This window comes from Amia ocellicauda, chromosome 4 (assembly GCF_036373705.1).
Source record: "Amia ocellicauda isolate fAmiCal2 chromosome 4, fAmiCal2.hap1, whole genome shotgun sequence".
Lineage (NCBI taxonomy): Eukaryota > Metazoa > Chordata > Actinopteri > Amiiformes > Amiidae > Amia > Amia ocellicauda.
In genome coordinates this window covers 29701826-29715230 of record NC_089853.1, presented here as the reverse complement: position 1 = coordinate 29715230, position 13405 = coordinate 29701826, and the positions used below count along the sequence as shown (strand labels likewise).

The following is a 13405-nucleotide window of genomic DNA, read 5'->3' as shown; positions in this document are numbered from 1 at the left end:
TGGCCATAATAGGTTCAGGAAGTCAATCAAATTATCAGCGCAGTGCTTCTTGTGGCTCTGCAGACACAGCATGCAGTATCGGAGCCATGCGTACAGCAAGATATAGATTTCGATCCTTCTTTTTCTTTTCTTTTTTTGTGCTGGCCAAGAGGTTCAGGGGGAAGTCGTGAATGTGGCTTGAATGTGCACACTGAGTTCGCCCTCTGTGTTTTTGTTGTAGTGGCAGAGTTGCAAAAGAAGTGATGGAGCAAAGTGCAAAAATCAAGAGGGAACCTCCTGAGATACACAGGTGAGGGCTGTGCTCTTATGCATTGTTTTGTTTTGTCTTTTTTTCCCACAAAGCTGAAGGTTCTAGGAGAACAGTGTTAAAAACCTGTCTTAGTCTAATACAGAGTCCTTACTTAAATCACATATAACCACTCTGGGATAAACAGAATTATGTGAATCAGGGAGAGACTAGAGAAATCTACTTCTCTCAATGACTTTGAATCTGTTTTGAGGGAGTAATGGTGATATACAACACCCCACAATATCTACTGTGGAAAAGCACACAAGAATCACTAATATTATTATTATTATCTATTTATTAGCAGATGCCCTTGTCCAGGGCAACTTACAAAATATAAGCGCAATACAAAGTGCAATAAAACAGAGCAATTTAAGGCATAATACATTTTACAAATTCACAATTTACACAAGTGTATACGAGATATACAGTAAACAATATATAAGGTCTTACATCCTAGAATGAAAAAGCTGATAAGTGCAGACAAGATGTTAAGTCAAAGTTAAGTGCTAAGGGAAAGGGAGCATAGGGATATCAAAATAAACCATACAAGTGTAAGTAATGCAAAGGCAAGAGTAAGTGCAATCTTACAGGAGAATAAATGAAGTAGATCCTGAAAAGATGCGTTTTGAGTAATCGCCAGAAGGAGGTCCAGGACTCTGCTGTTTTGACTTCAGTGGGAAGGTCGTTCCACCACTTAGGGGCAAGGGGTGAGAAGGAGTGGCTCTGGAGGAAGGGGAGTGGAGAGGAGACAGGGTTAGTCTTCTGGCACCGGAAGATCGCAGCGGTCTGAAGGGGTTGTATGGAGAGATGAGGGTCTGCAGGTAACTCAGTGCAGTCTGTTCGAGGAGGCGATAGCTGAGGATCAGTGTCTTGAACTGAATGCGTGCCGGTATCGGAAGCCATTGGAGGGAGTATCGGGGCATTGGAGTAGCGTGTGCAAATCGGGGTAGAGAGAATACCAGATGAGCTGCAGAGTTCTGGATAAGCTGGAGCGGCGGGTAGTAGTTGCAGGCAGGCCGGCCAGGAGGGAGTTGCAGTAGTCCAGGTGGGAGAGGACCAGTGACTGGACGAGCAGCTGAGTCGAGTAGTCAGTGAGGAAGGGACGGATTCGGTGTATGTTGCTCAGGAAGAATCTACAGGTGCGTGTCAGCGTGGTGATGTGCTGAGTGTAGGAGAGCGCAGGATCGATGGTGACTCCTAGGTTCTTAGCGGAAGAAGAGGCAGAGAGTGTCGTAGATTCTAAGGCGATGGAGAGGTCAGCAGAAGGTGAGGAAGAGGGGGAAAAAAGAGTAGATCAGATTTGGAGAGATTGAGCTTGAGGTGGTGTGAGCACATCCAGGCAGAGATAGCAGACAAGCAAGAAGAGATGCAAGAGGGTATGAGAGGGTCAGAAGAGGAAAAGGACAGGAAGATCTGGGCATCATCTGTGTAAAAATGGTAAGAGAAACCATGGGATGCGATGAGAGGGCCCAGGGAGGGAGTGTAGAGAGAGAACAGGAGGGGACCCAGGATGGAGCCTTGGGGAACGCCTGTGAGGAGAGGTTGGGGGGTGGATGAGGAACCTCGCCATGTCACTTGGTAGGTCCGGTCGCTGAGGTAGGAGGAGAACCAGGTGAGAGCAGTCCCAGAGATTCCAAGGTCAGCGAGGCAGGAGAGGAGGATGGAGTGATTGACAGTGTCAAATGCTGCAGAGAGATCAAGGAGGATGAGGATTGAGGAGAGGGAGGCCACCTGAGCACAGCTGAGGGAGTCAGTGACTGCCAGGAGTCACTTACTACCCTTAGAATATTTTGACAACTGCTCTATCCCAGAAGAATAGGAAAGGCCAGTATAGAGACGTACCCAACCTAGTAAAGATGTGTGCTTTTGAGAACACCAGCTAAACCCACAGGTCTGTTGTTCTCTTGCTTTTTTTGTAATGTAATAAAATGAAAAAGTTTTGATTCATTGGTTGTGCCGCCACATTTTTCAAAATATTCACTTTCTTTAGGTCTTGGCACCTTATTATATTTTGATTGTCTTTGGCAATGAAGCGCAGCTTTTTTGTTTTGCCTTTGAGGAGGATATGCTCCACAGCCTCCCAGTAGACAAGTGTGCGTGTGTGCACAGAGCATCTGGAAACCTCACACTGTGGTCTGTCTGTGTGTCTGTCTGTCTGTCCCTACAGAGCTGGTTTGGTGCCCAGCAGGAGCTGCCCATCCATCACCCACGGGCCACGCCTCAGCAGCGTGCCACGCACACGCCGAAGAGCTGTACACATATCCATCATGGAAGGTAAAGGCCCCCTCTCTGTCTCTCTGTCTCTCCCTCTGTCCAGCTCTTTTTCTGTGTCTTCTGCACGTAGCCAAAGCCTCAACCCAAGCCTTATACAGAGGCATTGATGATGTGGGGAGCAATGTACATATCCATTGAAGAAGGTGAGGCCCTCTCTCACACTCTGGTGTGAGAACTGTTAACAAAAAAAAACAAAGCTACTGTGGCAGGTGTAGGATAGACACACAGCTCTTTTGGAAACCATGCATTTCCCACAGCTGCCTGACCTGTATTCAGTGCTGCCTCCACACCAACTTTCAACCTTAGTCAGTGATTGGCCTAATCTGGCTCTGAACCCACATCCTCCAGACTACATGGCTTGTACCACACATTGTGAGGTTTTACTGTAGAAATCTGAGTTCTGCATGGTTTCCTTTTCCTGCAGGGTTTCAGTCTCACAACCTTCTATTTATGAGAGAGATGGGATATACATCTGTTAAACATGACATTTTCTGCTGGGAGGTTAGCATTCATTGTCCTTATACCTGGCATACATGCACTTGGTCTCTCTGGCCAGAGAGAGATTCTGTTAAAAGCCACCCAAGGTTGTGTAGTTTGACCCTTAAAGTTCTGTATTACAATTTTAAGAGGTGTACAATGTTTGTGGATTAGCTCACTCCATAACAACTCAAAGAGTTGAAGGAGCTTGCCAGAAGTGGATAATCTTCTACAGGCGTCCATCTGAAGCATACCAGGTAATACAACCTAATCAGAAGTGCTCTTAAAGGTGCGGCCTGATCACTGCACTATTTCAGTCATTAACACGTCTGCCGAGTGTCCTCTTCTCTCCTTCTCTGTGGCTGTGAATGGAAACAGCTGGGCCCGGTTTTACTGTGAAGCTCAGCAGAAGCTCCCCTCCTGCAGGCTGTAACTGGACTCCATGCCCTGGGGTTTGGAGGTGGGAGGGCTGGGCTGATCCCCAGACATCTCTGTCACTCACCACTCTCTATTCGCAGAGCCACCCAGGGTGACAGCTCATTGTGCTGTATGTACAAAGAGAACAAAAACAAGGGCAACCTGGGCCAATCAACCTGCCAACCATGCCAGGTCTGTGCTGTTGTGTGGAGCTAGGCTGACGCAATGTTTTCACAGTCTAGAGTAACCTTGGAGGCTTGCACTGTCAAGGTGCTTGTTTCCCGAACGAAGGGATTTTTGACACCTGGATTTTGACATTGGCCGGGGCAGTGCAGACACAAGCAATGCTGTTCTATTAGAAACAAACAAACCAAAAATGCAAACATCGGTTATTTTAGAATTTCTGTTTCTCTTTAACAACAAAAGCCCTTGAATCACCAAATAAACTCATTGAGAGCTTTAGTGTGATTACTGTGACCTGTCCTTGGAAAAAACAGAAATGTACAATCTATTTCAATCTACTAGGGTGGTTCTCTGGGTTGTCATTGAAAAAAGTCAGTGCAATAAAAAATCTTAGTACATTGGTTGCATTTGATTGCATGCAAAGGGGTGCATTGCAATCAGAATCTGTGCAAATTTGGGGAGGTTGTCCTGCTGTGTTGGTTTGTAGTAAGAGAAAATAAAAAGCCTTGCAGGCCAAGCTGCACATGTCCCAGCTGTCTCAGGGCAATATCTGCCAGGGGTATTAATATCGCCTCTGAAAATAGCAGCCTTGTCATGACAAGGGTTACTAATGCATCCTACCTCGCCATGTAAGTCACTCCTGAAGGGCTGGGAAAGGCCGCTGGGCGCACAGGGGCACATTCCAGCTTCACGTCGCTCCTGCCTGCACCGCCCATTTCTGCTTGCCAGACAGCCAGGGCTGTGTGTGCATGACAAGGGGAGAGGGAGAGAAGAAACGGGGAACAGAGAGAGGGTTGTGCTCTCAGAAGGGGCCACCATGGTGAAGTGCTTGATCAAGATCAAAACCAAGGTGAACGTTCACCTGCGGATGATCAACCACTGCTACCGTGATGTGAAGGTGCGGGTCTTGAGCCTGGGGCCGCGGATCTTTGGCAAGGCACTGGGTGCTCTCCCAATTTTCCCAGCTCTGGCCAGTTACAGCCATTCTGACCAGCCCCTCTCCTCCCCACTGCTGGGCACTTCGCAGAGCTTCTCCCAGCCGGGCACCTCCACCACCTCCGCCAGCACCTCTGCAGGTAACAGCCTGACCGAGTGGCTGTAGCTAGGCTCTCCAAGGCTTCTTGAAACACCATTCTTTTATGTAGGCACAGGATTGGTTGTGTTACCTCTGCATGGAAAATCTTGGCAACAGTGTTAATACTGTTGTGGGTTTCTGGATCCTTTCAGAATATTGTATGTCAATGTGTTTTTTTTTCTCTCACCAAGAGAGAAGCCAACATTCTGTCTCATTTGGTGGTTTTGAGGTTTTAGTGCCCTTCTCAAACTATGTGAGTGGACTTTAGGACACAGTGTTTCCATTCTGCTTGTGTTATGCCAGCTCCATTCGGGGTGGTGTGTGGTCTCCTTGGAAGGCTGTGATGTCGCTGGTAATGGCAATGGGACTGGAAACAGAACATACCTTTAATGCGAAAGACTGCAGTATAGCAACTAAATGGCATATTTCTGCATGCCTGGGATGTCACTAGTGGAGCACAGGAAACATCTCCTTTATATATGTCTGTTGTGGTCAGATTCACTAGAAAGCTTGTGGACTCCCTGATAACTCCAGAGTGTGATGTAAAACCCTACATTTTTATTCACTGTACAGGGCTTACTGATGAGCTGAATACAGTTCTAATCTTACCTTCATTCCCTCACTGGTGTTTTATGAGATATATTGCATCTCTCCTTAAGCTCATGTCAAGTGGTTTCTCAAATTCCCTGAGTCAGGATATATCCTCCCGCTGCAAAATATATTCCTGCATTGTCATGTGTTTCTTTTATGGAGATTTATTGAGTCAGGCTGCACATAAATAAATCGATACAATAAAATAAGTTAATTTGTTTTCTTTTAAAGTAGCGAAGGCATAAAAAGGGGTCAAATCTTCAAGAGTTTGTAGTTGGAATCTTTTCTCCCTTTATCAGTTATCTTTCCTAGTGGTGCAAAGAATTTGAATAACTCAGCACAAATTCAATATTTTTTTCTGTTGGGTGCTGAAAACAAAAATGAGAAATACAATGTATTAAATATAGACACATATATATGGAAGGGGGGTTGGAACAGAGTGCAATAAACCTAACTCTGCTTTCAACATGGCTGGGAAACCTGTCAACCAATCTCCCACCCCCCCCAAAAAAAAGTGTAACAAAGAAAATGACATTTCTTCCTGATAAAAACTGAGAGTAAACTAATGGGGCTGTGGCAGGGGGGCAGACCAAAGGTAAAACATATTCATAGCCATGGAAAAAAAAAAAAATCCTCATGTGAATTCCAATGACATCTTATTATAGACTAGAGAAATCATGCTGACAGCTGTACACTATTGGCGGCATATTTAAAGCCATAATGGCCCCTATTCTGATTTGCAGTATCTGAAAGGGGGCTTGGACTGACTTGGATTTTTAGGTTTTACTGTGGTTTTACCATTGTTTGTATCCTATGGGTTTAACAGGCCTTCACTTCACTATTCCAGACCAATGAAATACCGTGAGATACTATAATACAGGTTGTCTAAGACATGTTTACTATAGTGCACAATGGTTTACCCAGGGTCCAGTGTAGTAAAGCACAGAGAAGGCATCATGAGCCATAGGAGCAGAGAGTAATACCACTGATAAATATAAGTAAATTAATAAACAATACGTAATAAACAAAATGAAATGCATAGCATCAATTCAGCTTTCAACCCCAACTGTGTATTCTGTTTCCCTAGTTTTATTAGCTAAGCTGTTCCTTTTCTTCTTTTCAAGACTAGAATCCTGCAGCCCATTTATAGAACATGAAATCGCCTACGGCCGGCCTCTGTCCCAAATGGGAAGTCCCTGATCAAGTGTCTCCTCACTTACTGAGATCTAATCCATGGATCCCAGGACTAGTCTTGCTGGGGGGGTGGGGGCAGCCTAAATGTAAGGGTGGAGTTCTTTCCCATTCTGTGTTGTATTTCCCAACCTGTCTGAGAAAATGAAGATGCTGTAGGGCGGCCCTGAATTCAAGCCTTTGTTTTAGGCTCAGTCCCTCGCCCTGTTTCTGTCCATTCAATATTGGCTGTTCTACACGCTGATACTGTGAATTACCAATCGCAAAATAAAGGCCATAAGTTTGTAACATGGGAACAGGCATCGTTGTTTTGGGAAGCAATGGCTGGAATTGTTGAAACGATACTTATATTTTTAATTATCAGGTTTGTGGCTTCATATACAGTTACAGCAATAATTATTTTGAGCTTAAGGAGTCAATTTAAACACCTGCCTTGTGTCCCCAGGGTATTCTGATTTACCATCCAGTGTCTGTATGAGACGAGAAGGAGTTGTGCTTTTTGCAAGTGACTAAGTTTTTCTTTTTCTCTCTCCGCTCCTCCCTGTCCCTCCGCACCCTCCCTTCCTCGCACCCCACGCCACCGGCAGGTCTGGAGTCCCTGCGTGACAGCGCCCACTCCACCCCAGTGCGTTCGGCCTCCCATGGCGACTCGTTCGTGCCACGTTCCCGCAGCCTGGTGACGGACAGCTGCGAGGGGGGCAGCGCCGTGATCTCGGACGAGATTTACAGCCCCTCACATAGCGTGCTGCCCACCCCCGTTGCCGAGCACAGCCTGGAGCTGGCCGTCGCGAGGCAGATCAACGGTGCCCCATGCAGCATTGAAGAGGAGAAAGAGTCAGAGGCAGGGACCCCCATATCCGGAGACATGATTGAGTTCGGTCCCGATGGTAAAGTCCTGAACCCTGACCACTCCAGGGAGGCCGGGGGGGCGTCCTCACTGGGCGAAGTGGAACAGGTGAATAAGTTTGTTTTAAGTGTCCTCCGTTTGCTCCTTGTGACCATTGGACTCCTCTTTGTCTTGCTCCTCCTCCTCATCGTTCTTACCGAGTCTGACCTTGACATTGCATTTTTACGTGATATTCGGCAAACCCCTGAGTTTGAGCAGTTCCATTACGAATACTTTTGTCCCCTCAGGCGATGGTTTGCCTGCAAGTTCCGCTGGCTGGTGGGCCTGCTCATTGACACGTGAAAAACAAGGGAAAAATGGGCTGTAATACCGGCTGCCCCCCCTCTCTCCTCCCCCATGGGGGATCAGAGAAGATGATAACACAACTACTGCTGCAGTTTCCAACATCACAATGATGGAGTGCGGCAACCATCTGACCATGAACCCAGCTTCCCTCATGAAAACTGCAGACACCGCGTCATGGAAGTCTCCTGGACAGATTCTGAAGACTTTTTTTTTTTTTTTTTGCGTTCCTCTTTTCACATTTCTTTTTAAAGAAAAAAGGGATAAACTGATTATATATATTTTTTTCTATTATTACTTTCTTTTCTCCAAAATATCAGGTCATTGCAGGAATTTTATTTTTACAAAAAATCTAAATGAAAAACGACAAAAAAACAACAGACAAATCAAATGAAAACAGTGCGCACAGTTCCTTTTGGAGGGGAAAACGAAGTGAAACGTTATGAACGGAGATTAAAAAAAATGCCTTCTTTATCTTCTATTTATTCATTTTGATGTCAGTTGTTATTTGCTTTAAAAAAATTGTGAAACATACAGTTTGGAGAGATGTTTATCATAGGTATTCCATTATGTTGTAACAATGGTATTAAAAAACAAATGAGATTGAAGTTTTATAGATGGGTAAAAAGCAAACAAAGCTGAGCTGACAGAATTCCCATTTTCATCTTGGCAATTCTGCTGATTTTCTTTAACTTGCAAATGGAATTGAAGTGAGAAGTGAACGCCTGAGGCTGACAATTAGGTCCAAGTTTGGTAAGAACATCTGAAAATTGGGACCTGAGGGTAATTATCGTAAGCAGAAGTGGAGAGTTATACATATTGCAAGGGACGTCACAGAGATTTAAAGCATTGTCAATAAGGCTTCAAATGTATTCTTTTAGAGATGCCATATTTTTTTAAAAAACAAAAGCAACTTTACTAATCTGTGCACACTTTGTGTTGTGGCGGGAAGGTTGACAGAGAGCGGGGGCAGAATGAGCAAATAGCGGTTCTTGAATTTTGCTGTCTTATTTCAAAGAGCTTCAAATATACTTTCATAGGAATTCAATTATGTGTAAGCAGTAGCAAGCTGTGTAGTAGAATTCAGATTTTTTTAAATAATATATTAAAAAGAATACAATTAAATTAAAGTTTAATAACTTAAATAGTTAAAATGGTGTACTGTTATGTGACCTAGCAGTGTCAGTACCTGGTAGAAAAGTGTTAATGGTCTACCCCCCGAAGACATTTACTAACACCTGTAGATCCAGTTTAGCTAGATGTGCAATATAATAAAGCTATGGTTTTAGTGCAAAAAAAAGTTTCAAACCTTTTGTTCGTGTGCATTTGTTAGTGCATCAGCATTTTTCCTTGTTTTGTTTTTGATAACTCTTCCCAATTGATTTCCAAGTACAATATTAAGAAGAGATATGAAAAGTGGTGGTTTTTCAATTTAAATCTGGGTTTTCAAATCCAAATTGACTATGCTATTAAGTTTTTAATTGTGAAAATAATAATAATAATAATAATAATAATAATAATAATAATAATAATAATAATAATAATAATAATAATAATAATTGCTGTACTTTTTGTACAAAGTAATTTCTTTCCTAATATATATTGACTGTTTTTTCCTTGTATATTTTAACAAAACTGAAATGTTATTTTGTTATTCAGAAATTAAATTATACATTTTTTAGCTCAGTGGATCAGATGCGACTGCATGTGGGGGAGTTGAGGAGGGGATTGTCTAGAACAGTGCTTTATCCAGTCCAACTCACGGACACATTTTTCTCACCACAATCTCTGCGAGGCATCCTGTATTGTTCCATATTCCTGCACTTAAGCAGAAGAGAGTATCTGATAGGTTTGTGATTTAGATGGTGTCAGAGCAGTAGGCTGCCGCTGCTGCAGTATCTGGTTCAGTCACAACAGATTAAAACACCTGTGTGAATTTACAGCCGCATAATGCTTCTGAACTGTGTAAATGTTACATTTTTCTCCACCCTATTAAAGACTGACAATGGAAGATTTGTGTTGACATTTAGAAGGCTTTATTTAGCGTGTTTTCCTCAGAAATGTCAGGAATATATATATATATATATATATATATATATATATATATATATATATATATATCCCTATATATTTTTTGCATGTATATTTCTACAACCAGATCACAAGGACACAGTTCAGTGGCTGTAAAAGGCTTTCACTTATTAGTAAGAGGAAGGCAGGTGTACATATAGAGTCCCAGTGAAATAAGGTTACGGTGCTACCCATGTGTGGTATATTAACGTTGCCCTCCGTGAATATATAGATGGCCCTTATTTGTAGAGACTGAGGGAGCAATAATAATTACATTTTGACCTTGGAAATGGAACTCTGGAGACACTGGACTGGAACTCTGGGTAAACCCCGTTTTACTTTTTGTGCATTTGTTTTTGGTTCCCCTCAAAATGTGTGTGTATAAAATTAAATCTAGCTGTCTAATGTACATTTCTAAGAATTCAAAATGGGTATTTTGAGACTTGCTTTATTTTAAAAAAGCGAGCTGGGGAGGTGGAAGGGAAGTGTGTGTAGAAAGAGAAACTGGCACGAGGGATGTGGAGATAGGAAGGACATATCCAAGGAGCCTGGCGAATGCAGAAAAAAAAAATGGCAGTTGGTTGGACTGGTGGTAGGAGTGTGCTTGTTGTTCATAATTCCAGGCCAAAATCCATTTCAGCCCAGCCCTGATTCGGGCTCTGTATTCAAGTTGCTGCGGCAGCATGGTTCTGCTCAAATCTCCTGCTGTGCTGCCAGTGCTCAAAACCTCATGTGCTGAGTTTGGAGAGACGTGACCAGAACATCAGAGCTGCTCAGGGTGGACACAGTTTAACACTGTTTAAATGCAGTGCTCTGTCGAAAGCCACTGCTGTTGCCTGGTACACAGCATTAAGACCTGTGCTGTTTATTTGTGCATTGCTGTTATAAACCTCATCCCCAGAATAGACTCTCCCCCGTCTAAACTTTTAAGAGCATGGCCGTGTTGTAGGAGTTATGGACAGTAAGCACACCCTAGGAAAAAAAAAAACACATCCAGATTGTTTAAAGATGGAAGAATGCTCCTGAGCAATCTCAAGAGTTTTCCATGAAACGCTATTGTGAAGAGAACATGAGCGACTGAAAGCAAGCTGTTTTTCAAAGCTTTTTTTTCCGTGAAAAACCTAGTGGGCTCTCGAGTAGCGTTTACAATTAACATGTGGCAGTGCTGTTTTGTTTTAATGCTTTTTTGTTGTTGTTTGTTTTTGGTTGTTGGTTTGCTGGTTGTGCTACAACATTGTGTACCTCTTGCAGATTGCTTCCTGTGTGAGACATGTGTGAGATGCTATCACAAAAAAAAATCTATGTGAAGAATGTAAGAAGAACGCCAGAAACAGGGCTTTTGTGAACAGGGTACAATGTTCAAAACAAAAACAAGGAAAGCCAGGTAACTGTGTACCAGGTAATGATGTATTACAGAGGGCCTGTTTGTTTTGTGAAAAGGAAAAAAGGAAGTTGATGGAACAAGAAAGTGTTGGTCTCCATTTTTACTATTTTTTACAGCGTAATGTAGCGTCAGTGTGAAGATTGTATTTCCTGGTGAGCCAAATGTGGAATAACTCAAATAAGGCAATGCCATTCAGTGAGCAATAAGCAATAAAATTGTGATACAAAAAGACCACACAAAAATAAAAATTCACCTCTGGTAGCCACAAGCTGTAAAAAATATTGGATGTATTCAGCTCCTGTGAAAGATTAAGTCAGGGATGTCAAAACAGTCTGGCCTTTTTTTTTTTTTAACAATACTTAATAATAATTCTTTAGGTTAAACTGAAATTTTGTTGAGTGGATTTTACTAAAGGGAAATTACATCAGGATATCTTGTTCACCCCTTTGTTTATTATTACTATATTAATTTTCAAATCAGTTTCTGTTGGAAATGGTTTCTGACTGGTTTCTGGTTGACCTTTGATTTATTTTATTTTTTTTTACCAGAAAGTATATGCAAATCTAATTTTGTGCTGTTGTAGGAATTCCAGATGTAAATGTTGTGGTCCTACAGATGTGTTTGTTTGTTATTGTTTTTTTGTTTTTTTTGGTTTTGGTTGGTTGGTTGATTGGTTGGTTATTTTTAAGTTGTCATTCTGTGTGGTAATTAAGTATTACCCAGCAAACTGTTTTAATGCTTATTACAAGGTCATGTAAGAACTGAAACAGAAAAGATGCAGTGGAGTATTGCCTTCCTTTTTTTTTTAAGGTATAACATCACAATTTGACATGCAAATGTGATATCCTTTCAAAGTTAAAGCACATCAGCCAATCGTCAGCTCACTTTCTTTTCTGAGGCATCTGTGTAGAACTGAATTCTAATCTTTTCTGGATATCTGGTCATATTTTAACTAGGTCTTCTGTCTCTGGTCTTGTGTGCCCCCCTGTGTGAGTCTGTCTCCCTGTTCATAGCAGATTAGTATGAGAATTACCAAAGTCTCACTTGTGGTAGAAGAGAAAGCAAGTGAAGGATCAGATTAGTTCTATTTATTTGTCATGATATAACCATGTGCTCGCAACTTATTAGACAATCATTCTGTTGAACTAAAGTGCATTTCAGACCCCTTAAGAGTTTACTACTAATGATGAGTGTACTCACATTTTCAATAGATAAAATGTATTACAAATGGATAGTTTTTAATAGAGAATTTGTAATTGCCTTTTTTCTTCAACTACCATTTTAGCACTCTTTTACTCCCAGAACATAAGAACATAAGAAAGTTTACAAACGAGAGGAGGCCATTCGACCCATTATGCTCATTTGGTGTCCATTAATAACTAAGTGATCCAAGGATCCTATCCAGTCTATTTTTAAATGTTCCCAAATTTTCAGCTTCAACCACATCGATTGTGACTACTGTCTGTGTGAAGAAGTGTCTCCTGTTTTCCGTCTTGAATGCCTTGAAGCCCAATTTCCATTTGTGTCCCCGGGTGCGTGTGTCCCTGCTGATCTGGAAAAGCTCCTCTGGTTTGATGTGGTCAAAGCTATCCCTCTAGCCTGGGATAGCTTTTAATACCAGACAATTCATTGTACACTTTTCTTTTTCTTTGAGAGAGAGAAACAGATTTCATGAGCTCCAAGGAATATTATTGAAACAGCTTTAAAAAATAATCACCCAGTTGAATCGGATTTAGGCATTGAGTGACCAATTAGCCTTCAAACATTGATGCACAACCATTTTTGACAGACCAGATCTTTGGGGAAATCCAGTTCTGAAGAGGGGGTTTAGGTAGCTGATGAAGGGCCATTAAACATGTTTGCTCCTTGAGCAAACCAGAAAAAAAAACAATTTTCTGGTTTATTTCACATAATCTTCTTAACTAAAATACTCAGCGACTGACAGATTTCTAAGGCTTAAACCTTTAAACTCTCCCTGCACAGTTAGTTTTTTCTCCTAGCCTGCTTTCTAGAAAGGTGACCATGTTACCAGGCACATGAAGACATTTGAAGCAAATCTAACCTGCTTGTCAAAGGCACTTTTCCTCCCATTTGTTCTATTTTAATCTTGCTGCCCTTGAAGGATCTGTATGCTGTACGTTCAAGCAGGATTGTACACAGCTGCTCAGCTATGAACTGCTCGTCCAGACCCTGGCTCATAGTCACTCATCCCTCACGGTCACATGGGCAAGACTTTGGCATGTGTCAGTCAGAGGAAGGGAGTAG

At 42.2% G+C, this 13405-nt stretch overlaps 1 protein-coding gene across 2 annotated transcripts in view; it reads left to right on the top strand.

Moving 5' to 3' along the window:
* LOC136748235 (FERM domain containing 5a) overlaps positions 1–11496 on the top strand; it is a 147912-nt gene extending 136416 nt beyond the window's left edge. Inside the window, exons 12-15 of one of the 2 annotated variants that reach the window (XM_066701817.1) lie at positions 221–289; positions 2457–2563; positions 7085–7452; positions 7632–11496. In XM_066701817.1, coding sequence (XP_066557914.1) covers positions 221–289; positions 2457–2563; positions 7085–7452; positions 7632–7679 — 592 coding nt within the window. In that variant the 3' untranslated portion in view covers positions 7680–11496. Of the gene's footprint in view, positions 1–220; positions 290–2456; positions 2564–7084 lie in introns of both variants that reach the window. The other variant, XM_066701816.1, reaches the window with a different exon arrangement.
* Positions 11497–13405: the final 1909 nt, after the last annotated feature.